This window comes from Vipera berus (genome assembly GCF_964194415.1).
Source record: "Vipera berus genome assembly, chromosome: 1".
Classification (NCBI taxonomy): Eukaryota; Metazoa; Chordata; class Lepidosauria; order Squamata; family Viperidae; genus Vipera; species Vipera berus.
Genome location: NC_138202.1, coordinates 272288691 through 272316479, shown reverse-complemented (window position 1 = coordinate 272316479; position 27789 = coordinate 272288691). Strand labels below are relative to the sequence as shown.

At 38.3% G+C, this 27789-nt stretch overlaps 1 protein-coding gene across 2 annotated transcripts in view; it reads right to left on the bottom strand.

Annotated features, from left to right (window-relative positions):
* Positions 1-20907, bottom strand: part of GRM1 (glutamate metabotropic receptor 1) — a gene marked incomplete at both ends in the record, with an annotated part of 199189 nt that extends 178282 nt beyond the window's left edge. Inside the window, one exon of one of the 2 annotated variants that reach the window (XM_081314258.1) lies at positions 20133-20907. In XM_081314258.1, coding sequence (XP_081170384.1) covers positions 20133-20907 — 775 coding nt within the window. The remainder of the gene's footprint in view (positions 1-20132) is intronic. The other variant, XM_081314259.1, reaches the window with a different exon arrangement.
* Between the last annotated feature and the right edge of the window lie 6882 nt (positions 20908-27789).

Genomic DNA, 27789 nt, shown 5'->3' with positions numbered 1-27789 from the left:
TTACATTTCTTTTTTTAAGCCCTTCATTTGTATCACATAATCCCTCCCTTTAGTATTATAACACTTTAGATCTCAAATGTACAGCTTCCTGAAATCTTACTTAGCATTGTTACAATATGCAAACATGCAGATACACTTTACAAGGCTATTTTATCTGTCAGAGAAATATAAGTATTAACGTACATACTGTATATTCAAATTTTCCCTTCAAGTAATTTATTAATCATTGTTTCTCAAAGAGAACAAGTTTAATATGCATAAATACAAAGATGGAAAATAGTTCTTAACTAATGAATGGGGAAAACAATCAGACAAATTTGCAAATCCATGTGCTGGCTGCTATGAGATTAATAGGAAATAACTTATTATTTCTGACAAGCTATATTCAAAATTTCAGATATAAAGATGGATTTCATCTTTACATTTGTGCATATTTAACTTGATTTAATAACATTACTCATTTCCAAAATAAGAAGTTTATTAGTACCAATCAAAATGAATCACAAAGTGTATAAGGATTTTAAAATGGAACAAGATAAAGATGGGGGAAAGAAATTTCCAAAACATCTTAATTAAAGCAAGGGACCCAAGAGTCCAGGGGTTTTTGAACCTGGCCCTTTTATGATTTGTGGGCTTCAACTCTCAGAATTCCTCAGCCAGCATGCCTGGCTGAGGAATTCTTGGAGTTGAAATCCACAAGTCATAAAAGGGCCAAGTTTGAAGACCCCTGCAATAGTCCAAAAACGGACAATATTTGAAAGCTTCTCAGTTGTTACTTTCCTTTTTCTTTTGACAACAAAAAGCCCAGGAGTCATCTACCACATACAGTGTAAGGATGGTAACAGCCATGATAAAGGACAGGTAGATAGAACATATTTATGAAAACCGACTAGCCATTGAAGGCCTGATGAAAACTTAATTTCACATGGACAGATTAACCGTAGTTTCAACTGGGAATCTATGTGCACCCTAGACCAAGCTAAACAAAATATGCTAGGGAAATCCTGAAGCTTAACATTCAGACAAATCAGCCATCAATGGAGACATAATCATATTTGCACCATTTAAAAAAACCAATACAAAAGCTAAGAAGGAAACAAAAGATTAGAATATATCCTTTTCAGCAGCCTAAACAATAGCTTAATCAAAGAACTAGCAAGGGGAAAAAACCATATCCCCACCAACACTGGCAGGGCAAGCTACTGTATAGAAGCAGGAAGCAAACATCGCACTCACTCACACTGATGAGATTACCTAGTTGGGTAATGAAACATCTGCAAGCAAACAACCAAGCTCAGAGAGCACCAAGTTCTCCAAAATTCAACCCTACATATTTTTCTTCTTTTGGTGCTGATTTAATTTGGGGATTCGTATGATGAATGTTTCTGGAGAATGTGACAGCTTGCACACTCCTTTGAATTGTCTTGGCTAGTCCGTCTCAACAGTACAGTTCTCACTATTCTTTAGAAGAGCTCTACAATGTGTGTCCAAACTGCTTTGCTCTACTTTGATGAAGCAGCTCCAAAGAACCAGTTTCCACTAAAAGACAAGTCATGTGCATATTGCTTTCCAAAAACACTGCATGTGGGACTCGCATGTGCTAATTAACACTGTGGAAAAGTGTGAAAAGTGTTGAAATGCAATAAGTTTTTTGACAAACACTTCAAAGCATTTGTAAAGTGTGGTTTACATTTTAAAAAAACACCAAAGGGATGTACACATCTGTCTATTCCTTTATTTATAGACAAAATCAGAAAGATTAGATTTTTCTGCTATATTGCTTAACAAGTGGAAAATGATCCAAATATGTGCTACCTTGTCCGTCAAATTGTTTAAAGATGATGTATATGTGGCCTCTATAGAGCTAAAATCCTAATAAGCACCAATAATATTGGAAGGGGGGAATTTATGTTAGGTTGTAAAGGAAAAATCAATTGCTATAGTACAGCAGAACCCTAAAGGGTAGACTTTACTAATATCAAGAAATCCACTATCCTATGACTACTTATTTTACTGGGTTTATGGGGTTGTTTTCATGTTTCATTCGCAAAGTTAGCCCCTCTTGGAAATAATACATTACGTTCTGCTTTTAAAAGCCCTACAGGATATATTGGTGGTACTATTATTGTATTGTGGTATTGTCAGATCTTCCATCTTCAGCTTCTTCATTTCGCTTCACTTTGGGGAAGCTTGGGATGGGAAAGAGATCAATGGAAGGGTGTGTGTGTGTGGGGGGGGGGTGACAGGAACCAGAGGTGTCAAACTGGAATGAGCCAGCAGCCAAGGACACTTGGCCTGGGATCAGAATGTGAAACTACATCGGGGGGAAAAAATCTGGCATCAAAGCAGTGCCCAAAACATCAAAACGGGATGCTATTGGACACTGTTGAACTGGTCAAGGAGGAAGGGCCAGGGAAAGGGGGGAAATGTAATCTTTTCTGTGGGAATACTCAGATCTAGCCTTACTTTTGCTGCAACTTTAGTAAAAGAAACTAGCACTTCAACCAAATGGAGTCAAGGGTCTTTCTTTCCTAAGGATCTAAGTTGGGGCAGGTCTTTTGCTCTCCGTCTCCACCTCAGCTACCCGCCCAGCCCCTCCATCCTTAAGAACTTCTATTAAAAGAATGAGGGAAATAAATGGCAAAGCCACATTTCCTGAAGTGCTCAGATTTCCAGGATTTACCAATCTAATAAAACTCATTGGCTGACCACTCAGTAATCAAAGAGCTTATCACATGACTCAAACCCATCTCCATTTAGCTTTATCCAATATGAAAAGATAGATACAACAATGTTGTACAATTTTGAAACACACACAAAAAAGCCCTGGATGTGTGTAACACTTCTATCATTGGATATTTTGATGTATCTGGATTTATGGCTGTAGTAAACAGTCTGATTTCATCTGATCTGATCTGATCTGATTTGATTTGATTACAACAACTTTTAAACCTCAGCATATCCAAAAGTCCCTCATATCTCTAAATTGCCTTTAACATCTTCCCCAAAACATAAAGGCACCTGTTTGCATTCAGCACTTCAAATCAATTAAAACATTGAGTATTGTTTTATAACATCGGAATTTCACAAATAAAGCGACACATTTAAACCAATTTTTCTGTTACAACAGATACCCTTTTCAAAGAAAAGAAAATTTGTGAGGATAAACAGGTTCAAAAAAGATGGGAAGTAACTGTAAGCTGATGTTTTTCTGTACAGGATTTATAAGACTAGAAAGAAACTATGTGTGTGTGTGCATGTGCGCACGTGTAATTTGGACGTGTAATTTTATTACTTTTTATACAAGTCAATATCAAATGTTAATAACCACATTTAGAACCAATATATGGAATTAGAATTGGTGCTTTCTGAAAAAAATATTGCTGCTGACTGTCGAATGTCATCCAGTTAGACCTGTTTCAATATTAGCTAAAATAATTGCACTCTCTGCAGTGAATTTAAAGCAAGCTAATGTGTAGTAAGCAGTGCTTAAATCTATAGCATTAAAAAATTGCTGCGTACCAGCATTTAGGATCAGTACTTATTCTGTTGCCTTCACAAGAACTAAAAACCAAAAGATACAGGAAGAGTCTTTTAAGACATAAGAATTTCTGTGCTGCAGGTAATATCCCCTCTATATATTATTCAGTACATTTGAAAAACAACCAGAGTGATGCTTCCTTTCTTAGTTTGCCATGTGCTCCTGGATTGCCAGATTGGATAATATGGAAAATATGAGGATTGTCTTGCAAGGAAATGAATGAAATGCCATTTCTTTCTTTCTTTTTCAGCTGAAGCAAATCATCCAAACAAGGGCAAGCTACAGATGAAAAGACAGACTGTAAGATCCAGGACATTTCACTTCACTAAAAGTCATCCCACATCACAGTATGTTACAAAAGCAGAGAGGATTGGTATTTATTATGATTGGATATGATGCTGTCTGTGTTTAGAATAGCCATCAACAACAACAAGAAATAAAATAACAAAACCTCACTTTCTCACTCTTTTCTACCTGTACTTTACGTTTTCTCATTATTTTTTTAGTGTAGCTTGAAGGAGGTTTCTTTCTTGTATTCAGAAACTCTAATCCTCTTAGTCTAGTTAAAAATGTATTTTCAGTACCAAAATACTATTCTGACGTTGATATGGCAGAGATTGAAATAGTTAAAGCTGTAGAACTTTACAGTGTTGAAATACAAAAACTCCCTTTAAATAGAAGCAATACTGGTTTTCCAAACATGTTGGCACATTTGATATAATGTCTAGTATGACCCTATATGGGTAAAATATATTTACCATTATATATATATATATGTACAAGGAATATTAGATTCTATTGTTCATCTCTAACTCCACATGAAGTTTTTGTGCTCTTCTTCCTTGAATTTGTGAGTTCACGAAGACATTGGTTCTTTGGCTAATATATGGTCTAGTCCAAACAACGCATGGTATTATTTCATATACTGGTGCATAAAGACTGAAAGGCCATCAAAAAAACCAATGCACAGAATTCCCAATGCTGTACATGCCAGTTCCATCTGGCATTTTTCATCTGCACAGATGAGGCACCCTCCCATATTTTAATCCACAGGTAGATAGATAAACTTTATTGCCATTTTTACTGTGGGCACAATGGCACACATTAAAAATGAAATTTAGTTGATTGCTCTCGAAGTGTACACATACATAACACACGTTTAAACATACTATATACAACGTAAGTATAGACCTACACCCTAACATGTTATAAGGTCAAGCCAGGTTTGGGCCATTCTATGGGTACTATCATTCTTAGTTTGAATTGATAACTTTTGGGATGGTGGCCTCTGAGAGACACATGCCAGGACTCACATAATGCTCTAGCTCAGAGGTCCCCAACCTTTTGAGCACCAGGGACTAGTTCCATGGAGAGAGGTTTTTCCGCAGACCGCAGGATGCGTGGTTTTGTGTGCTGCCTGCATCCCCTCAGATGGGGCTTTGCTTGTTTGTGCAGACCAGTTGCTGGCATGCTGCGGTACTGGTCCATGGACCGGGGCTTGGGGACCTCTGCTCTAGCTCATATTGTACTGTCAGTCATAAATCTATGATTAGCATAGCATTCATTCACCTGCACTGTTGTATAGTCAGCAGGAACTAAACCACTAACAACAAAATAGAAACCAGTAGTAATCAATAAACTGATATAGTATAGTTTTGCACTGCAAAGATGGCACTTAAAGTATATTCACAAAAGATAAGGCCTATTGAATAAGGCCTATTTCTGAATCATTTACATTTTTGATCAATTCCCCTTATCAAGCAAGACACTAGCTCTGTACAAGTGTTATTTAAATTACTTAATTCAGTACACTTGTAGAAATAGGTTTACACTGAATATCTCATCTGCCTGCCTGCCTGCCTGCCTGCCTATCATCTATCTATCTATCTATCTATCTATCTATCTATCTATCTATCTCAAATGTCTGTCAGACATTGCCCATAGAACTGCAGAGATTTTGTGACCAGAAACCCTGTTCTTTGCAACTCCCATAGAAACTTCCTGTCTTGACCAAGTCCCTAAATGTTAGCAAAAGGGCTGATCTGTGCAAAGTTGAAGCTTGGAGCTACTTGATGGCTTCTCATTGAGCATATAGATGTGGAAATTAAATAATACTTGAATCAGACAATCAACAGTTCCTCAATCCATCACTTCTTGGGATTAACATACAGTAGTTTTGGAAAACGTCATGCTGATCTAGTCAAAGGCTTAATTTCAAATATGCATTTAACGGCTGTGACGTTCCTATTGGTTTTGCAGTTTCTTTCTTTCAGTATCTGCACAACCTCTCCCTGCATCAACCAGCTGATTACAAATTCAAATTTTATACACACACACACACACATCATGTACCCAGCTGCGTATGGTATATGCACATAGATATGTAAACCCTATGGACAGTACCAAAAGGCAAAACGATATGACGCTGGAAGATGAGCCCCTCAGGTCGGAAGGCGTCCAATATGCTACTGGGGAAGAGCAGAGGGCTAGTACTAGTAGCGCCAGAAAGAATGAAGCGACTGGGCCAAAGCCGAAAGGACGCTCAGCTGTGGATATGTCTGGTGGTGAAAGGAAAGTCCGATGCTGTAAAGATTTTTTCTCCATAGGAACCTGGAATGTAAGATCCATGAATCAAGGAAAGCTGGACGTGGTCAAACAAGAGATGACAAGACTGAACATCGACATCTTAGGTATCAGCGAACTAAAATGGACAGGAATGGGTGAATTTAATTCAGATGACCATCAGGTATACTACTGCGGGCAAGAATCCCTCAGAAGAAATGGAGTAGCCTTCATAGTCAATAAAAAAATAGGAAAAGCAATACTGGGATACAATCCTCAAAATGACAGAATGATCTCAGTTCGAATCCAAGGCAAACCATTCAATATCACAGTAGTCCAAGTCTATGCCCCAACCACCGGTGCTGAAGAGGATGAAATTGACCGGTTCTATGAAGCCCTACAGCACCTTATAGAACTAACACCCAGAAATGATGTCCTTATCATCATGGGGGATTGGAATGCTAAAGTAGGAAGCCAAAAGATAACTGGAATAACAGGCAAGTTTGGCCTTGGTGTACAAAATGAAGCAGGGCACAGGCTGATAGAATTTTGTCAAGAGAATACGATGGTCATAGCAAACACTCTTTTCCAACAACCCAAGAGACGGCTTTACACATGGACATCACCAGACGGTCAACACAGAAATCAGAATGACTATATGCTCTGCAGCCAAAGATGGAGAAGCTCTATACAGTCAGTAAAAACAAGACCAGGAGCTGACTGTGGCTCAGACCATGAGCTTCTTGTTGCAAAGTTTAGGCTTAAATTAAAGAAAGTAGGGAAAAGCGCTAGGCCAGTCAGGTATGAATTAAATCATATCCCTGTTGAATATACAGTAGAGGTGACAAATAGATTTAAGGAATTAGATTTGATAGACAGAGTGCCTGAAGAACTATGGACAGAGGTTCGCAACATTGTACAACAGGTAGCAACCAAAACCATCCCAAAGAAAAAGAAATGCAAGAAAGCAAAATGGCTGTCTGAGGAAGCTTTGCAAATAGCTGAGGAAAGGAGGGAAGCGAAAGGCAAGGGAGAAAAAGAAAGATATGCCCAATTAAATGCAGAATTCCAAAGAATAGCTAGAAGAGATAAGAATGCCTTCTTAAATAAACAATGCAAAGAAATAGAAGAAAACAATAGAATAGGGAGGACCAGAGATCTTTTCAAGAAAATTGGAGAGATGAAAGGAACGTTTCATGCAAAAATGGGCATGATAAAGGACCAAAATGGCAGGGACCTAACAGAGGCTGAAGAGATTAAGAAGAGGTGGCAAAATTACACAGAAGAACTGTACAAGAATGAGCTTAACGTCCCTGATAATCACAATGAGGTGGTCACTGACCTCGAGCCAGACATCCTAGAATGTGAAGTGAAGTGGGCCTTAGAAAAGCTGAGCAACAACAAAGCTAGTGGAGGTGACAGTATTCCAGCTGAGCTATTCAAAATCTTAAAAGACGATGCAGTAAAAGTGCTACACTCAATTTGCCAGCAAATTTGGAAAACTCAACAGTGGCCACAGGATTGGAAAAGATCAGTTTACATTCCAATTCCAAAGAAAGGCAGTGCCAAAGAATGTTCAAACTATCGCACCATTGCACTCATTTCTCATGCTAGTAAAGTTATGCTTAAAATTCTACAAGCTAGACTCCAGCAGTATGTGGATCGAGAACTACCAGAAGTACAGGCAGGATTTCGAAGAGGCAGAGGAACTAGAGATCAAATTGCTAACATACGCTGGATCATGGAGAAAGCTAGAGAGTTCCAGAAAAACATCTACTTCTGCTTCATTGACTATGCTAAAGCCTTTGATTGTGTGGATCATAACAAACTCTGGCAAGTCCTTAAACAGATGGGCATACCAGACCATCTTATTTGTCTCTTGAGAAACCTATATGCAGGCCAAGAAGCAACAGTGAGAACTGGACACGGAACCACTGATTGGTTCAAAATTGGGAAAGGAGTCCGGCAAGGCTGTATACTGTCGCCCTGCCTATTTAACTTATATGCAGAGCACATCATGAGAAAGGCAGGGCTAGATGAATCAAAAGTTGGAATTAAGATTGCCGGAAGAAACATCAACAACCTAAGATATGCAGATGATACCACTCTAATGGCAGAAAGTGAAGAGGAACTAAAGAGCCTCTTGTTGCGAGTGAAGGAGGAGAGTGCAAAACTTGGGTTGAAACTAAACATTAAGAAAACCAAGATCATGGCATCCGGCCCTCTCAATTCCTGGCAAATAGATGGGGAAGAAATGGAGGTAGTGACAGATTTTATTCTCCTGGGCTCCAAGATCACTGCAGATGGGGACTGTAGCCAAGAAATTAAAAGACACTTGCTCCTTGGGAGAAAAGCCATGGCAAATCTAGACAGCACACTAAAAAGCAGAGACATCACCCTGTCAACAAAAGTGCGTATAGTCAAGGCTATGGTCTTCCCAGTTGCAATGTATGGCAGTGAAAGCTGGACCATAAGAAAGGCTGAGCGCCAAAGAATTGAAGCCTTTGAACTATGGTGCTGGAGAAGACTCCTGCGAGTTCCTTGGACTGCAAGGCGATCAAACCGGTCAGTCCTAGAGGAGATCAACCCTGACTGCTCTTTAGAAGGCCAGATCCTGAAGCTAAAACTCAAATACTTTGGCCACCTAATGAGAAGGAAGGACTCACTGGAGAAGAGCCTAATGCTGGGAAAGATTGAGGGCAATAGAAGAAGGGGACGACAGAGAATGAGGTGGCTGGATGGAGTCATTGAAGCAGTAGGCGTGAGCTTAGATGGACTCCAGAAGATGGTAGAGGACAGGAAGGCCTGGAGGAACATTGTCCATAGGGTCGCGATGGGTCGGACACGACTTCGCAACTAACAACAACAACAACAACAAGTGTAAAATACAGACCAAAACGTAAAAAGTTGTGCTAACAGCTGAGCAAGGTGGCCTTTTCCATGCAGAGACATTTCATGCTGCAAAGGTGATGCGATTCATTTCATTAAAGCAAAGAGGCAATGCAGTTTGCTTCAGCAAGGTCCTTTCAGCACTTAGGAAAGTTGGAAGATGCTTTGGAGTGTAAAATGCATTGGCAAACGGTTCTGCTTAGGTGCAGTGCCTGAGCAGAAGACTCTTCTAAGTGTTATATATGTCAGACAAGAGGAAAATGAAATGAAGCAATGAGGCTGCTTCACTTCGCTTGTTCATAGAAGCTAAAGGATTGCATGGACTACATGACTACACTAACAAGTTTTAGGGAATGCTTCGTTTCACACTCTATCAAAAGAAAGACATCTTTCAAAGCTTTGCACAGTCCTGCTAACTGCAACATTCTTACTCTTACTTTCTATGTATGATCATCTGTTCTCAATTCCTTTTCTTCTTTCCCACTAACTGTTTTGCCACAAACCATCAGAAAACCCCAAAGGCAAATGTTTGACTTAGTGAGATCAGAGAATTGGTCCAGCCATCTCCAGTTTTCCAAAGAACCAATGGGAATTCTAGGAGAGTTCAGAAATTCATCTTTGAGTTTTCATACAACCATTCATTCTGCTAGTAGTGCAAAGCAGTTACATTGGATCCACATGAAAGACAGTGCCAGCCAAAGACATTTTCATGCCCAGAGCAGAAAACTAAATCTAACAAGTCTTCAGAACTAATAGGGACAATGTCTCCTACAACATCTGAAGAAAGCAGGGAAGTTTGGGCCTTAAACCTTGGGAGATACAGAACATGTTGCAGAGCCTCAAAAATCATACTTGTAACCTAGCAATACCCACCTCCTCAGAGGAAGTCTAGAGGAGCGCAGTGGCTCACGTAGTTAGGACCCTGGACTGATGATCAGCAGGCCCATGTTTGAAACCCAGTTGCCGCGTGATGGGGTGAGCTACCTTCACTTGCTCCAGCTCCTGCTGACCCAAAAGTTCAAAAGTGGGTGACCACAAGTAGATAGATGGGTACCACTTTGGTGGGCAATTTAAAGGGACATGAAAGGAGCTCCCAACTGGGCGTCGCTGGGCAACGGTGATATCATTGGCTAATCCTCTCAACCTGGAAGTGCTTCGGTGCTCCAAACATGAATGTAGTAGTACCAAAGGCTGCCACATTTTGCAGCAAGGTGGGGCCAGCTAGCCCTTTAAGGAAATCAAAAGTGTTTATTATATGCCTGCATTAAAAAAGATAAACTCACTATGCAGTTCTTGTTAACTCATAGGGACAATTCCATGGTGCAGTATTAACTGATATCATGTGGTTGTGTGCTATAGTAACTCCCTTTGAGACAGAATTTATTTCACATATTTATTTTGGAGCACTCTGCAGTGTATGCCTCCCAGCATACACAAAGGACAGCACAGCAGGAGGCTGATGGTGCAGATCAGCAGAGGGGTTGGACAGCTCCGGGCGATAACTGCTCACTCAGGATAAGCCTAATGACTTAAGCTGTTGACAGCCCCAGGCATGGTCAGCCTGGTGGGAAGCCAGGATCTACACCCATTGTCACCTGCACTGGCAGGAAGCCCAGGTTTGAACTGATTGGATGCCACCCACCTGGGCAGGTACAAATAGACGCCAGGCTTCCCTGTTTCCCCAGTTCGTTCTGTTCAGAATAAACTCATCTTTACCCCAGCTCTGTGTCCGTCTCTATGTGAAGCACGCGACATTACACACTCTTTGATTTTGTAGATGTTTGTGTTCTTTTGATTTCCAAATCAGTGGTTTAGCTAAGAATTGTTTGAAGCTGCAGTTCTGCAGCTACTACCAAAGAGCAGAAGGATGAAAAATTCTAGTCTTATAAAACTTGACATACCAGTAGTTGTCCCACTGATTTCTTGCTGTTATCCCCCACTTATTTACCAATGAACTTTACTAATAGCTATATTAATAGTTGTAGCACCTGCACTGTGGAATTATCCCTCTCCCCACTTCTCAGTTTTGACTGACCCTAATCCTGTTAGCCTTCAAGAATACTTGAATACCTGGATATTCCTGCAGACACTGGGTCAAGGCTGTTAGATGGAAAGCAGAAAATGTATAGCTATGTCTCCATTCCATTATTGCTGTCATTAGGGTTTTGTTTTTCTTCTTGATTTTATTTTATTATTGTATGCTACCTGGAGCTGCATTTTTGGGCAGTTACTTAAATATTGAAATAAATAAAGAATTCCAGTTGCGTTATATTAAGCAGGCAGAGCATGAAAAAGATCATTTACAAGGCAGAGCTTTCTTCCCATTCTTGTTTTTGGTGTAAATCAGTGGTTCTTAATGCTATATTTGTTCTGGATAGAGCAGGTTTCTGTGGGGGCTATTTGGATTTATGATCATCTGACATAATTGTCAAACCTTATTCTTTGTGCTAATTTCAGCAGCAATAAATATTGAAAATTATCATATTTATCATTAATATCTTTCATCTAATAGTGGTAAATGAAACTAAGAAATAAATGAGGCTCAAAAGGGGGGCATGAGCAAAAAAAAATAGATTGAGAACACCTAGGTGACAAAACCATTTGCATGATGCTCAGACGTGAAAGGCAACTGTGATAGATAACCTACTGCAGGGGTGTCAAACTTGGAATGCCACGTGACATGTCGCGACGTATCACAGCTTTTTGTCCATTGCCGGCAATGGGGTGGCCATGGTTTCATGACGTATTGCAGCTTTTTTTCCATTGCCGGCAATGGGGTGGCCATGGTTTAGCTATGATGCATCCGGCCCGCGGGCCAGCAGTTTGACACCCCTTAGCTAGTGTCACCAGCTGCCAGAATATATTCCATTGTGAAAACAACTGCTGCTTAATAAAGAAGCTGCATATGCATCACTAATGGCAAATACTGCTTTTGCACAATATGCTAAGGTCACTTAATGATAACCATAGGTAAGGTATGTGTTTATTAAAAACATGCAGATTGCAGCTAACTTCAGTTAGCTGCAGTTTTGGCAGTTCTTCTCCACTTCATCTGGTCCCTCAACCACCAGTCTTCTTGGCTGATCAACTAGGACTATCTGAAACAAAAGGCAGTTGGTGGCCCACCTGAAGTCACAGATAGTATGTGCATAATGAGGGAACGCTGTTTCCTCCCTATCCTTTCTGTGTTCCTGGAAGCGTACTGAAAACCGATTCGGAGCAGCAGAGATTTGCTTTGTTGTCATTCTTGTTACCTGATTTCATGCCATGGAAGTTAAAGGGAGAATTTGGATATGAACTAATTCTCCATCCAGGTTTGAATGACATCCACCCTGTGCTTTAGGTAAAGTAATCCAAACCGATCCATGGTTACCGACTGCAGTTAAGGTAGTGACAAAATTACCATCGGGGCCCTGGTCCAGGTACAGATGACACACTAAGCCAGATTACAATATAGTTTAGTGAGTTGTCAGAATATGGTCACAAGCTTACTAACATCAGTAATGGGATGGATTCTACAGGCATTTTATAGAGGTTCAAATATCAGGCTTTTTCATCTTCCAGATCCCTCTGCTTCTGGCTGTGACAAACAGATTGCAGCTTGGTAAGCATTACTAGGTCTAATATTCTTGTGCTGTGAAAAAGAACAGAAGCTTTGGGACAGTAGAGTTGACAGCTTCCAGAAGAATGGATATCTTCTCATTAATTGCAATTGCTGCTCTTTCTCATGTCGATTTCCTCATTCTCCGTCTGGCACAAAATTGGCAGCTGCCTGTTAAGTGACAAGGAAAATCAAAGAAGTGTAAAGTATGATAGCTGGTACAAAGAGTTGCTCTAAATGAAAGTTCACCCACTAATGGACTAAGAGCAGATTCTTTTATCTAGATGCCTCTCCATTCTCCATGTCCCAAACAAGTTCCTCATTTTTCCAGTGACCCTCCACATGATGTCTACATTTGAGGATAAGCCTACCTTAAGAGATAATAGAGTAATAAGGTCAATACTCTTAGTCACTTGACAGTGAGATGGGCAGCATATAGATTTAATAAATAAATATATTTTTTAGAAAAAAACTTACCCCAGGCATTTGTATTGGCATTCCACCACTATTCATTCTGTTCCACAGACTTTTGTTCTGACCCTACAAATTAAAAGGAATCATGAATAAGTGTTCTAGTTGTTCCATTTTAATACCAGAGAGGTTGGTGCTTACTAGCCAGAGTAGCTGTGTTCCCTCACTACTTTCATTGATGCATAGAGAAAGCTTACCTAACAACGGGGATTTATCATTAATGAGCCATATCCATACTCCCCATGCTGCTGTGTGGATTAATGGGGAATTGCTGCCTTTGGATGAATTTGCTGCCAGTTGCTAAGCTAACACATTGTCTTTCTTCCTCAGTGACATAATGATACAGCCCATGACTATGCAGATAGCTGTTTCCCTGACTTACCTATTTGGGGCATGCTTCAATGCTGTCCATTTGCATCAGTGGAGTTAGGATTCCAGTTGGATGTATGTATTTGGAGCCCTGAAGAAAGCACCTGAAAAGATCCTGAGGAGACAAGTATTAGCAATACGCATTTCTTGACTTTCTTATAAGCCTTTTTTTTTGTATGTGTGAAATTTCCATTTGTGCATTTTAAATGTGTTGGACACGGGACCATAGTATTTAATGTACATATAAGCTTAGAGTTGCCTGGTTGAGACTAAGATATCTCTGATGATTGGTAGACAATTTATGGACAAGGCATATGTTTGCCTTAACTCTCTGAACATTTGGAAACCTACCTTTTGATTAAAGCAGGACATTTGTCAGAATATTTACCCAAATGTCATTTCAACCCTTTTTCAGATCTTTGTACTAAACACGAGGTGAAAAGCTGGGCATGTGAGAAAGGTGTGTGTGTGTGTGTGTGTGTGTGTGTGTGTGTATGTGTGTCTCAATGTTTTCATACACGCCAGGTACTGTGCATTTTTAGGCATTATTCCAAAGCAGAATTATAGAATTCCTCCTACATTGTGCTGCTCCAGTAATATAGTTCCACCCTGTCTGCTTTTTGATTCTTGTGCTGCTCAGTACCAGGACATCTGCTGCCCCAATAGTAATGCCTCACAAATGTACAGAACTTAAGAGCAATTCCATAGGTTCACACAGAGTTTATGGGGATGAGATTGTTCTTTTGCACATATGGATAAATAGAACGTATTCCTGTCTAAGCATCTATTGAAATGTAATACAATTCTAATGCAATATACAGTAGTTCTGCTTTTCAGCCTCTCGTGGTTTAGGATTCTTTGTTTTAGGGCATGAGATGTTTCAGAGGAAATCTCCGCAACCTGTGACCCAACAAGCTAAATGCAACCTCCAGCCATTTCTTTTAACATAACAGCATGTGATAAATATCCTGATTTTACTGCTTGGTTGGAACTGGGAGTTGTCAAGCATCTGACAAGCCAGAACACATGCCTGGGGAGTTGTGTTCGCTTTGGCTGGTTGTGGTTATGCAAGGTTGATTTAATATATTTCTGCCCTTTTGGAAGAAGTAGACTAATACAATTAAAAAAACAACACATCTTTCAGAATGTAGAAATATTTACCTCATAAGCAATGCTAAAAGATATATTTTCCTTGGAAATGAGCTCATGCATACATATAGACACATTCCATAATTTTCCCATACGCATTAATTTAGGCACGTTTTTTTGTTTCTGTACATCGATATGTACATTAATAGTCCTTCACGCCTGGGTATTCAGACAGCAATGGAGAGAGACTGTGAGGGCAGACAATGCATTAGATCTATTTCCTCAAATAAAATAGTAGCATGAAAAACTGGGGAGAAGATGGAATCTAATGCAAACGACAAGACAATATAAAAGCCACAAGGAAAGGTAATAATTCAAACCTTTTTCCTACTGAATCTACATAAATATTCTCTGTCATGCAAATTGATATTAACAGAATTTAATTAATGATTGAGCGTGAACATTCTCTATGCTCAGTAGTTATATCTCCACACCTAAATATGTGTCTTATGGACAAAGAGAAAGTATGAACTACCAACAGAAGAGAATATTTGTAACTTAAAGTTGAACTGTGGGGTGCTTGGTGCTCTCTGAGCTTGGTGGTTTTGGGGAGATATTTAATTCAGTACACTGAAGATGCTACCTAGTTAGATAATGAAATGTCTGCAAGAAAACCACCAAGCTCAGAGAGTACTAAGGACCCAAAAACATGACCTGTAGGATTGGTTCTCTGATTAGAGAGAGATACCTGGGATGGTCAATGCTATATCTAGATGTAGACTTAGATTTAAAAATGTCTGAGCCAAAAGGCAGGTTTTAGGTTCTGTCTTCTATTATAATAAACATTAGTTCTGCCTCAATTCCAATGGCGATGTTTCCACAAGTAAAGACTCTATCTGCAAATAAACAGATATATGCTAGACATATCCATGACAGAACCTGGATAAAATGTTTGGGAGGAAACAGTAATGAGCTTAAACCAGTTAAAATTTGCACATGAAAGTGAGCATCTTGAATTTGACTCAGAAAGCAACCAGCAGTCTGTATGGCTGTGTCAACACTGGGACGACTCTGAGAGGTGTTATTCACCAATTATGCCACTGTTTTCTGAGGCAGCTACAATTTCTGTGTCATTTTCCAGTGCCACTTTATGAAGAGCACATTTGCAGTAATCCAACCTTGATTGTGTCTCTCCTCCAAGAAAGGTCACAACTGATTTACTAGCTCAGTCGGATAACAAGCTACCTTTCCATTGATTTTACATGGTTGTCTATGTCAAAGCTAGATCCAAGGAAGATCCTTAGTCAATGAATTTGTGCCTGAAGGGGGAATGCAGCCACATCCAAGATAAGTTACCAAATGAAATGTTCAAGTGCAGAATCAAAATAAAATTATCTCTTGTCTGAATTCAGCATCAGCATATTCTCTTCTTACCTTTAGTCAATGTCTAAAGGCATCTGAAGGTTTTTAAAAAGTCTAACCCTTGCAGCATTCCGCCCTACTGAAAGTCAGGGCTATGTATTTTAACCTGCTGCCTATCCTACTTAAGCTTATTTGCTGATCTTGGCTGAGATGGAGAACAGTTCTCCATCATCTATGCTGAAATAAAATGTGGTTTTTGCCAACCAGTTTCTATAAGTGGAATTTGGGTGGATAATGAAGAAACAATGTAATATCCTGCTACTCAACAGCTACTATAAATACCCTAAGCTAACCCTGGCTGGTTAATATTTCTATTAGATAAGATCCTTTGAATAACATGAGACATGATGTTATTAATAGGAGCTATCCTATAATTTGGGGGGGAAAAGCCCTTTGATTTTTGGCTACAAGCAACAGATTTTGCTCTACACAAAATCTGGCTTCAAATATCATGTTAAACAAATGACCATAGTTTATTAAATAAATCACAATGGCTGAATTCAACAATAAACAAATTCAGAGTCACTGAATTCACATGATATCTTAAGCCAAAACCAAATAAACCACATTAACACTTAGCATGATGTAAAGTATTAATCCAGAAATATTCTGCTTTCTGCAACTTAAGTCAGAATCATCAATAGAAGACAAAGCTTCTGGGATGTCTGAAGGTATCTTTTTAGTCTTTATTCCAGCAGAGGTCCAGAATTAAAATAATCGCAGAACCTCAGACAGAAGGACATCATAACTCTAGATACATTCCTCAAATGTCTTACAAGTTAAAAAAAGGACCTAATCCTCCATCAGCACTATACATAGAACATTATTCCTTTTGTTAAAATGGAAAATAATGATTAAAATGTAGCAGTAATTTAAATATCTTCATTAAAGAGAAAGTAGTAGAGTATAGAGCATCATTACTGGGATGTTCAAAAGTACTGCAGATATGACCTCTCTATATTGCCAAGTTGAGCCATCTGGCAATGATCTGCTCTGTAAAAATGTGGCTGTAATATATTAGGTACTTGAAACATTTCAGGTGCAGATTCTAAAACTCCAATCATGAATAATCTAATATAGCACTCAAAGAAACTATAGCTGTGCTATAAATGTAACAAGCCTCAGTCTTATCTCTAGCCAAATATTCTTTCCTAACAGCAGAGGAATGGCAGGAGTTAATTATTATAACAATGATGAATTGTGTTATTATGAGCCCTATCATCTGGAAAGTGGTCTAAAATATGAAATGTGACTTCTTCCCATACTTTCTCACTGTCAGCTATATAAATTACTAATATATTTTGACACAGGAATTTCTTATAAACATAATTTCACCAGAAAATTCTTAGGTAGACCCCCCATGACTTCCAATCTTTCATAGCCTGTTTTAAAATGATCATATCAAGATTATGAGGCAAGCCAAGTCATCTTTTTCTTTTGCTAAATTGGAGTTAGCACTAATAAACCACTAAGAATAGAATGGCATTCCTCACCACCACCACCTCATCTGGAAAGGTCCTGATATTAAGGTTTTAATTCAGATGTTATAGAGGTGTCATATTGCACGATTTCTTTATGGCAGAGCAATTTCATAAGGAAATCATTTTTAAAAAAAATAAAATTAACTACCAGTCTCCTCGGCAAATTGATGAATATTTGGCGTGGATAATTAACTTGTGTTTCAGAGATGACTAATACTTGAATGTTTTCTTACATTATATAAAATAAAAAGGTGCTGAGATTTGTCTCACACTTTGTGTGAAGTCAGCATATCGGGGAGGGGAATATTGGATTTGCAAAACAAGCATTCAGACCCTACATTACAAGCCGCTGAAATGAGAATCACTTCATCAGGGCAATTCTGCATTAATTTATCTGGGAAGCCCCCTTGACTGTAAAAGGGTTCCTTCCTTTATAATGCTTTACATCATCTTCATTTGTGAAAACACCATGCATTTGTATCAAATTCACTGAGGTATAACTCAAGGGGGGGAAAGCACTTGTACTATCTCTAGCTTGCATTATGCCAACTTTAGATTGTACTCCACCCCCTTTCTCTCTGCAGAGATACAACATAACTTAATTTTGTATTCTGTGTTATGTAAACAGTAATACTCTAAGGGTAAAAATGGAATTACATAGCAGAGATCTGTGATCAGGATCTTCCGCTCTTGAAAATATTGAAAGTCTTTGATGGGGACTTCTATGAGCTGCAGTCCTGACACATCTAGAGAATTCCAGGTTAGAGAAGGTACAGGAAATCAAAACTTGACACTTAGTTCATCCAGACTGAATTTGATTAAAGAATGATGAAAAAAACCCATAACTGCATTGTGGACATTGTGAAACTGAATACAAAATGAAATCCAAAATTATTTGACTAAGACCAGTCGAAAATTTTGCAAACAAATCATCATCTTGAGCAGACATCACAATAAACTGCATTATTTTTTATCTTTTCTACCATGACATGGCTATAGACAAATGCTTCCAAGTTCTTATCAGTTTCTTCTATGAATCTTCATGCTAGTAATCATTAGAAAATTCATTCTCTAATTAGAATATATCATTAAACCATCTCTATTAAACCTTCTCTGAGAATCTAGCTCCATGTTATTTTCTTCTACATAAATACCATAGTAGTATACTATACTATTTATTTTACATAAATATACCATAGTAGCACACTATATATAATATATGCTATATAATAGTATACTATTTGTATAAGAGAATAATGTAAGTATAATAATAGTATACTATAGAATAATAGCTTTTTTGGCATTAATATTTACAACATTGTAATGTCCAATGAAAAGAAATTTTCTGTGGTCATACTGCATCCTTTAGTTTTTGAAAGCTTTAGCCTCATTGGGGAAAAAATTGAATTGACATAATAGACATTGGGAGGTATTTTTATTCATACAAACAAATAAAACATATTCATGGAGAATCTATACGCTTCAGTTCTGACTTGGGAGCTTTAAAAATAATGATTTGTCTATGTCACTTGTAACTTTGTAGAATTCCACACCTTTTATCTATTTAATAAGAAATGAAACTTGAGGTTGTTCAACTTCTCTGAAAGGAAATGGTATCTCAGGTAAAATACAATAATCAAAGATACATGGGTATTTCTTTTTCTACTATAAACTTAGGATCACAACTTATTTTTAGATTCAATACTTTAGTGTAAAGAACATGGAGAATAAGAAATAGTAGCTGTCAATTTACACCAGAAACTCAAACTTTGTTGTGTTTTTCTTTGATAAATACAAATTAGTTCCATAGATATCTAAGGATAAAATTCATTACTATTTTGTAAAAAAAAATAAAAAAATACAACCACTTTTCTGCTTCATATGAAAGTGTCCCCAAAAAGAATTTTAAACAAAACCAAAGCTAAAATTTCAAAGATAATGTCTTATATTCATTCTAAAATGAAAAGATCTGAAACAATGAATGAATTTTATGTAAAAGAAAAGTTTTTGATTTGTTATCCAAAGCAAAAAAAAAGATTTAAGATTCAATTCTAAAATATACTAAATTCCTTTTGAATTGCTTGTTCTTTTTTTAAGAAAAAGAAACAGCTTTACAAAGGAAAAGTGGGAAGGAGAAGGTTTAAACCTCTCTGTCTTCAATATTCTTGGTTAGCAACTCTCAGTTGTTTACAATAACATAAAGAAAAAAAAGAGGATTTGTATATGGTTTATATATCATGTGATTTATTTTTGGCTCAAACTAAGCAGTCAACAAAACAACATTATTTAAAAAAAGCTGTATTTATCTAATCTGGTCAAAGAGTTGGAAGTTCAGTCTTGGAAGTTCAAGTACAAATCCATCCAGGCACTTGTTATGGTTCATGCATACTGTTGAACCATGGCTTGTTTTGATAATGGTTCCCTAATAAGGTAAAGTGTTTGATTCACATTAAGCTACAAGTCATGGTTTAAAAACCACAATGGCTGGCTCTTACAACTTATTAAGCCAAAATTAAGCCAATTGCGTTATGATTTAACACAATCTATGATTCAAGTCATGGTATTTAATACTAAGTATGTATTTCATAGCCATTGCTTCTTAAAATGTAAATTACTTGTAGTGGCCCTGAGAATAAAAGTTAGATAAAGATTTGGAAGGGCATTCTAGACAACAGCTCAATACAATTAAATCAAATGCCTTACCCACCTTCAGTGTGCACAGCAGATACATATGTCCAGTTGTAACGTTTGACGATGTCAAGCATGGCTCTAGCTTGCAGGATATCAGATGGAACCACCCTCAAGAAATATTTGTACAAAGTTTTGTCACTCAGGTCAATACTGGTTGCAGAATAAGCAATCTGAGGAATATCAAAAAGTTGAAGCAGATTTTGCACTTGGATGGCTACAGAACTCGAACCTGGACCAATGACACCAGCAATGGGTTTTTTAGCCCTGATATTGGGGTGATATAAAGGATCTGGCAGGCAACGACCCAGGGCATCTTTTTCATCTCTGATAGAGATCAAAGAATCCCTTATGAATTCAATACTCTGTTCCAAGGCTACTGAAGAATGCCAGCAGGAATCTCGAATTTCACTGCCTAGAGTGATGTTGGGCAGCAGAAATGGATCTGCATTTATCTTATCCAAAGTGTGAAACATGGCCTCAACTCTCTGGATGCCATATTGCTCTCGGATCTCACCACACTTCCTTTCTGGTACCTTCTCAGCTGGGGGTTGGTGATGGACTGAAAAGAGGGCTCCTATAATGACATCCCCATCCATTCTGGCTACTGATCTCTGGGCGGAAGCGGCTGAAATCAAAACCTTTCTGCCAGTATTCCTGGGGAGAAAGTCCATCTCCAAGAGGATAGCAGGAAAAAAGACAAGCAGGACCCCTATCATCTTGTTGCAGGAGACCATCCAGATCCAAGCGACCAGTTTCATGGGATCTTCCTGTCTACACATGGTTAAAAGCATAAAGAAGACCACAGACTTTCTTCACTATTTCACTTCTTAAGAATCTCCAAGGTGATTTTAAAGCAAAAGCTTAAAGGGGCAACAGAAGTCACTGTAGGCGTGAATTGTAGCCTGTTGACATGAGAAGAAAGAACAGAACACATTCATCAGCTAAAAGTATGGCACAGCCAAACACTGTAAAGGTCATTTCCTTTATAAGTATCCCTCTCCACCTGCCTAGACTATTAGTAGACATCATAATCAATTGGCTGTAAAGAGCAAGCTGTTCTTAAATACAATTTCCAAAAAATATCTATCTATCTATCTATGAAGATAACAAAGAATTCATTCCACATATTTTAATAGTGATACATTTATTGGCAGATATTTGCATGAGCAGATGAATTCATTCATACTTGACAACCTGCATATATATAATTGAGAATATATTTTATGTAATAGGAGAAGTGGCTTTACCTGTAATCTGATGTTTGAATGAGACTGAGGAACCCTTATAAGTTACAAAACTTCCATAGGTCACGTAATTTTTTAAAAAGAAGAAAACAAATTGTTTACTTAAGGATCAGAAAGCTATGCGCGTTCCAAACATCACCCAAAAGAAGAAGGGAAAATCAAAGCAGAAAGAAAATGTCATTTAAAGGTCAAGCTTGAATTGTTAAACAACCAAACAAGGTACAGCCTCTTGTGGCAAGATTATTAATGTTTGGAATTTCGACAGGAAAATCGGTAGTTCTGTATGAGCTACAACTATGCAAGCCGTGGGAAAAACATATTAGTTACTAAGGCAACCACAGACAAAGTCCTGATGTGCTTTTCTGGCACCTCTTGGTTTTCATGCAGACTTTGGGGCAGGAGAGGTGGCAAGTCAGGCGGCTAGAGTTTAAGTAGTTTAATGTAATTTAAAAGGCGATCGGCCAGGGTTCGAGATAATTGCTAATAGGAAAGAGATATTTCGCTGAGCTCGCCTGTCAGGGCTTCCTGTTGCATAGGCTAGGCTACTTATTGATTTCAGGACCCTGGACAGCGATTTCCGCAACCCAAATCCTAAGGAGTTGTTCCTCCGGTCCTGGAAATGGAGATTCAAGGGCGATGCTAAGCATTTTGTGCCCGAAACTTCTTGCTCTCGCTGCTTCTTATTTTTATATCTATCAAATTCACTCAGACAAACACACGCACGCACCTCTTTCACTAGCATCATCCCTCCTCCCGCCAATGCCTGACAACAGAATGAAATACATACAGAGAATTCCAGTTGCAGCAGCTTCTGCTTCCCATTCTTCCCGGAATGGCTTTGAATGCCTACAGAATTAAGCAGTGGAGGTGGGTTTTTCTATCGCAAGGCAGATTTCAAATTGCACCGTACTCTCTTCACACACCCCTCCCTCTTTCTTCTCCCTGAAGGACAGGAAGCCCAAAGCACCACGAAGGAGGGAGGAATGAAAGGGGTGGAAGAAAGATACTCCCAGGAGGGAATCAAGTCCCATTTTTCCCTGCGCACACGCACGCTGGATACAGCCGAGGGTCTCAAATTGGTCGGGAAATCCACCCTATCTGTCATACATCAGCATTTATGATGAAGTCTTGGGTTGGGCTCTTTTGCCTACGATCTTAAGCTCGCTCTGATTAAACTTAAGACAGACCTACCTTCGCCCGAATCCAGGACGCAATTCACTCCTTCCTTGGTCAGAACGTTTATTGCCAATTCTTCTTTTTGCCAGAAGCTGGTACAGGCAGATGGAAGGAGATGGGCTGTACTCGACTGCCCTCTTTCTTCAACGTGCTTTTACCGCATGAAGCAAGAAGAGGGGGCGGCAGCAGTGGGGGGGGAGCTCAGGTCATCCAAGGCTCTTCGGGTATACAAAGATTTGCCATCCTTCCCATCGCCCTTCCCCGTATTTCCCCACTTTCCTCCAGCTCTTTTCTGATAATCAGTTCCCTATATTGTATATCTCAACGGGCGGGGGGGGGGGAGAGCTTGGCTTTTCAAGTACCAGCAGTTCATTACTTACCTATCAAATAAGCAAGCGTCAATATAGGAAGAAGAAAATAAGAGGGGAGGAAAGAATTGGATTCAGAAGTGTACATAGAGATTTGCTTTTCTTTTTACGTTTGTACTTTTATTTGCAATTGAAAATTTAGCTTTTCAAGTACTGGAAGTAAATATTACTCAGAGGAAGAGGGGGGGAAGAAGAGGGAGAGGGAAAGGGAGGGAGGGAGAGACTCTGTTGAATTTTTCAAACATTTGAATGAATCAAAATGGCATCCAAATAAGTAGAAGGTGGATTCTTTAAAAATCAGTCTGATAATGTATGTTGGGAGTATGTCTGGTTAAAATAACGCCAAGTTGGATTATACAATTGAAGAGTTTGCTATGCTGATAACATTAGTAGTTTTGGACCCTAGTATTTTCAGTTTAAGGGACGTGGTGGCTCAGTGGGTTAGGACGCTGAGCTTGTTGATCAGATGGTCGGCAGTTTGGCGGGTCGAATCCCGAGTGCCGTGTAGCAGAGTGAGCGCCTGTTACTCGTCCCAGCTTCTGCCAACCTAGCAGTTCGAAGGGACGTAAAAATGCAGGCAGAAAAATAGGGACCACTATGGTGGGAATGTAACAGCGTTCTGTGTGCCTTTGGCGTCTAGTCATGCCGGCCACATGACCACGGAGACGTCCTCGGACAAGCGCTGGCTCTTCAGCTTTGAAACGGAGATGAGCACCGGCCCCTAGAGTTGGAAACGACTAGCACGCATGTACGGGGGAACTTTTACCTTTACCTTTATTTTCAGTTTATTATAGGGAAGTTGAAGTTAAAGTGGCATCTTGCTGGAAAGAGCAGACACAGCAAGGTGTCCTACTTCAAAAGAGGCAAACACATTTCATGGGGTGTAGAACTGTGGTACTATACTGTTTTACAAGGGTTATCCTCCAGGGTTTTCTTTTAACCTTTGTGATTTTACATTACCTTCTTATAATTGGGATGCATCTATTAAAATCTTCATTTAAAATCAATAGAAAATGCATGCATTTATGTCTCTTTCTGTGTGCATGTATGTGTGTATATATGTGTTTGTGTGTATGTATGTGTGCATATTGCTGAGGGAAAAAAAGAGTTTTTCTCTTGCCTAAAAGGCACCCATGGAGATGTGCATTTCATAGAAGACCTTTAAACAGCCAAACCTACCATATTTTTTTTTTAAAAGCATCATTGTTGATATTAAATAATATGAGCCAGATTGGCTGAAATACCCACACAACATTCTATGCCTGGAAGACTTACCAACTGTCTATTTTACATCTTCATTTCAATCACTCTGTTCACCTAACATGTCCCTCTGGGTAACTGGTTCCAAAACTTGTTCACTACCAAGGGAACAGCCTACACATAAGCCTCACAAGTTCTATTGCAGAAAAGGGAGGAATCATATGTACCCTCCACTGATATAAAAAACGTCTAAAAGCATATTAGATCATGAAGTTAGTTAGGAAAACTGTTTCAAAACCAGTTATCAAAGGGTTCAGATGGCATCAAACCATTGATTTCAATTAATTATGCATTCATTCATAAAATTTATATCCTCCATTTCACTATTTAACAACCTCAGATTGTTGATCCAATTGCACTAATTTTTTAAAAATCACTAATTAAAAGAATTAGAAGGAGACAATGAATAATTCAATCAAACATTTGTCTTGGAAATTATTTCTCAGTTTTTATATAGTTGTTCCTACAATATGTTTTAAACTTGATTATCAATCCATCTGTTTTTTAGCCAAATTACAAATTTGAGGAGTCATATACCACCCAGTTGATTGGAGTAGGATATAAGCTGCATAAATAAATATAAATAAACAATTTCTCCCCTCTATCAGTGTGTATGTATAGAATAGTAATACAGGTAATTTTTATTTAGTGACCTTTGCAGTTACAATTGATGAAAAAAGCAATGTTGTGACCAATCCTCGCATTTGCAACTTTTGCAAGTCTATAAAGCAAAGGAAAGCTGAAGTAAGATCATAATCACAGTCTCAGTTTCATTTAGCAATCGCTTTGCTTAGTGACCAAGTTACCAGTCGCAATTGTGCTTAATTAAACAAGGACTTTCTGTACCATCAAAATGGAAATATGTTGCATTATTCCTTAAAGAACTGGATGGATATGTAGATACATATTAAGATAGCACTGGAATCTGTTCACTCAAACTAAGAATACCATCTTTTGGGTCATACAAAAATTATTGCTAGCAGATGTAGCACCCTCTAGAGGACTTTTCTACTAGATTTTTAGTTAATCAGGTAAATAATAGAGCTGATGCTTCACCATATATTTAAATCCTAATAATTTTGGGTTTTTCTATAACCAGTATAAGCATTTGGCATAATATATTTGTGGCACATTTCCCCTTTCAGCAATCTAATTGAAGAATTTGCACTCTCTCCAACTTCCAGTCTTTATAGCACATTGCAATATTCTAAACCTGAAGCTGCCAAATGCATAAATTTCAGGGCATCACTTATTCCACAATTGAGGAATCAACCAGTTCTAGAAAAAGGCCGAAAACTATTTGGACCAATAAATAAATAATAATGCTGATAAATGCTTTGGTGCACATTGGAGTACCTGTTGATAATACAACCTCATCCAAACCAGGTAATTTCCCTAAATTCTGGACAGGAGAACTGCCTGTCCACAGTTCACATTTCATCAGATTGGTATTATATTATTATTTGATTATTATTAAATTATTTACAATTATTATTGGTCCCTTTTCAGAATACCACTATATCCAGATACTTACACAGGAACTGCATAGGTTCTTCTGACTGCATGACATAGAGAAATAGAATTGGGAGTCATCACCAGTTTCATCAAATTTTATTCCAAATTTCTTGATCACTGTTACCAAGGGCTTTATCTGGCTTTCTGAGAGATTTGGGGCAAAAAGGAACACTGTGGAATACAATAATTTAACTGCCATACATCTGAGGAATGATCTCCTCAGTGCTATACTCAAAAAGTAGCTTTGTAGGTAGGGAGTCACTATATTACGTTTCCTCCAGCTCGGTCCAGAGTCAGTCCAGGAAAATATCACTGTCAAAACCAAGGCAAATCAACTTGCATTCCAACTGCTCATCCTGTAAAAGCCCCACATGTCATGGTTCTGACAGATGAAACTCTTCAAAAGAACTTCGAGGCATTGTTTACGTTTAAGAATCTTTATTTGAGTAGCATAATATCGGCACTTACATAATTGAAGCCAAAAACTGAATTTCCCTCCCCTGGGAACATAGTATCAAAGCACAATTCCCTCCTCCATTTAACAGTCATAAATCACATTCCCCAATTAGCTTGAAGTGTGGGCTTCCTCTCCAGCTCTCCAGCCCACCAATTCTTTATCAGCTCTGGGCTCAATAACCTTGATTCTCATGGTAAGTTTAGTGTTGTTATGTCTAGCTGGACTCTCATTCACATCCCTCCTCACAGCATCATCTAATTCTAAAAGCAAAAGGGAAAAAATGGCAACATTTCCATCTGTTGCCAATGCAAAAACATCCGACGTTAGCAGCATTGACACCATAATCACATACAGTATGTTCTGATATAGCATGGGTCCAAATCAATCTTTATTTTTCCCCAGGATCATATGCAGCTTGTGGCCACCACCCTTTTGAGCACCTTCCCTACAAAAAAAATATAAGCCAATGAATGACAATTATTTTGAGAATTTATTTTTAAGTGTTATTTTAAAAATTTAAAGACTGAATATCCCAAGTTCTTTTATCTAAACCATTGCTATTCATTTGTAGATATTCTCTGCATCTGTGTTAAAAAAAGTTATTTCATCATTCCCCCACTAGTCAATACGTTTTCAAGTAAACTGTGGAATTTGGGGAAGAGCCATATATAATTTATATGTACTGAATTGTCAAAGTGCAACCAAATGAACTTAATAAGATTCAGAAGTCCTAACACTGTAATGCTGTTAACAAGCATGAATACACAGCATAATAATTTTTTGTATATGTTGAGCATTCCTGATTATCTAGCATAAGCTGGAAAGACGTAACATACACATATAAAAATATTTTTCTGAGATGAAAAGAATAAAATATAAGAATGGTTTCCTAGTTGTGATACACATAAATTTTAAATCAACACAAGATTACAGTACTAATGTGTTTGCAAGCAATGTTACATATCACTTGCATGATGATTTCATTCATATAATGAAATCCATGTTTTACTTAATGTAAAAAGCCCTCAGACTTTTTCAGAAAATCAGTAAAGAGCAGGTTTTCATCTGGTTTTTAGCATGCGTAAAATACAATAGTGCATGGTTTACAACTGTGAGACTTACTGCAGATTTTTAATACATTTTAGGGAGTCAAACGTCCCCAATTAATCTATACTTCATGTTATACGCGTGTGATTTTGTTCATGTATGTGTATACAGTAGTATGTTTTCATATGCATGTATATATTTCAAGCATTCCAGAGGTTAAAAAAAACTAGATAAAAAGGTGCGCAGAAATGCTTTTGAGGAGAAAGGAAAAAATACTATTCTTAAGAGCAAAAAATATAATAAAGGTTAAAAGTGGAGTGAACTTACACCCCAGTGTTGCCCCTGAGTATATTATAAACCTCTTTACTATTTGAACTTTGTTTTATGTATTTTACATCCTGGCATTATTTCTAAGTTAAAAAAATCACCCAGGCTCCTGACCTTTAAACTCTGATAGTCTGAAAACTTCATATAATAGGAAATTCAGCAGAGAACTAGACTATTGAGAGGAATTAATACTTAATTTTGGCTGTACCTGCTATTGTGCCTGGGGGATCTAGCGATAGTGGGGAGCTTTTATAATGGCTGTGTTGAGGGTAAGAATGG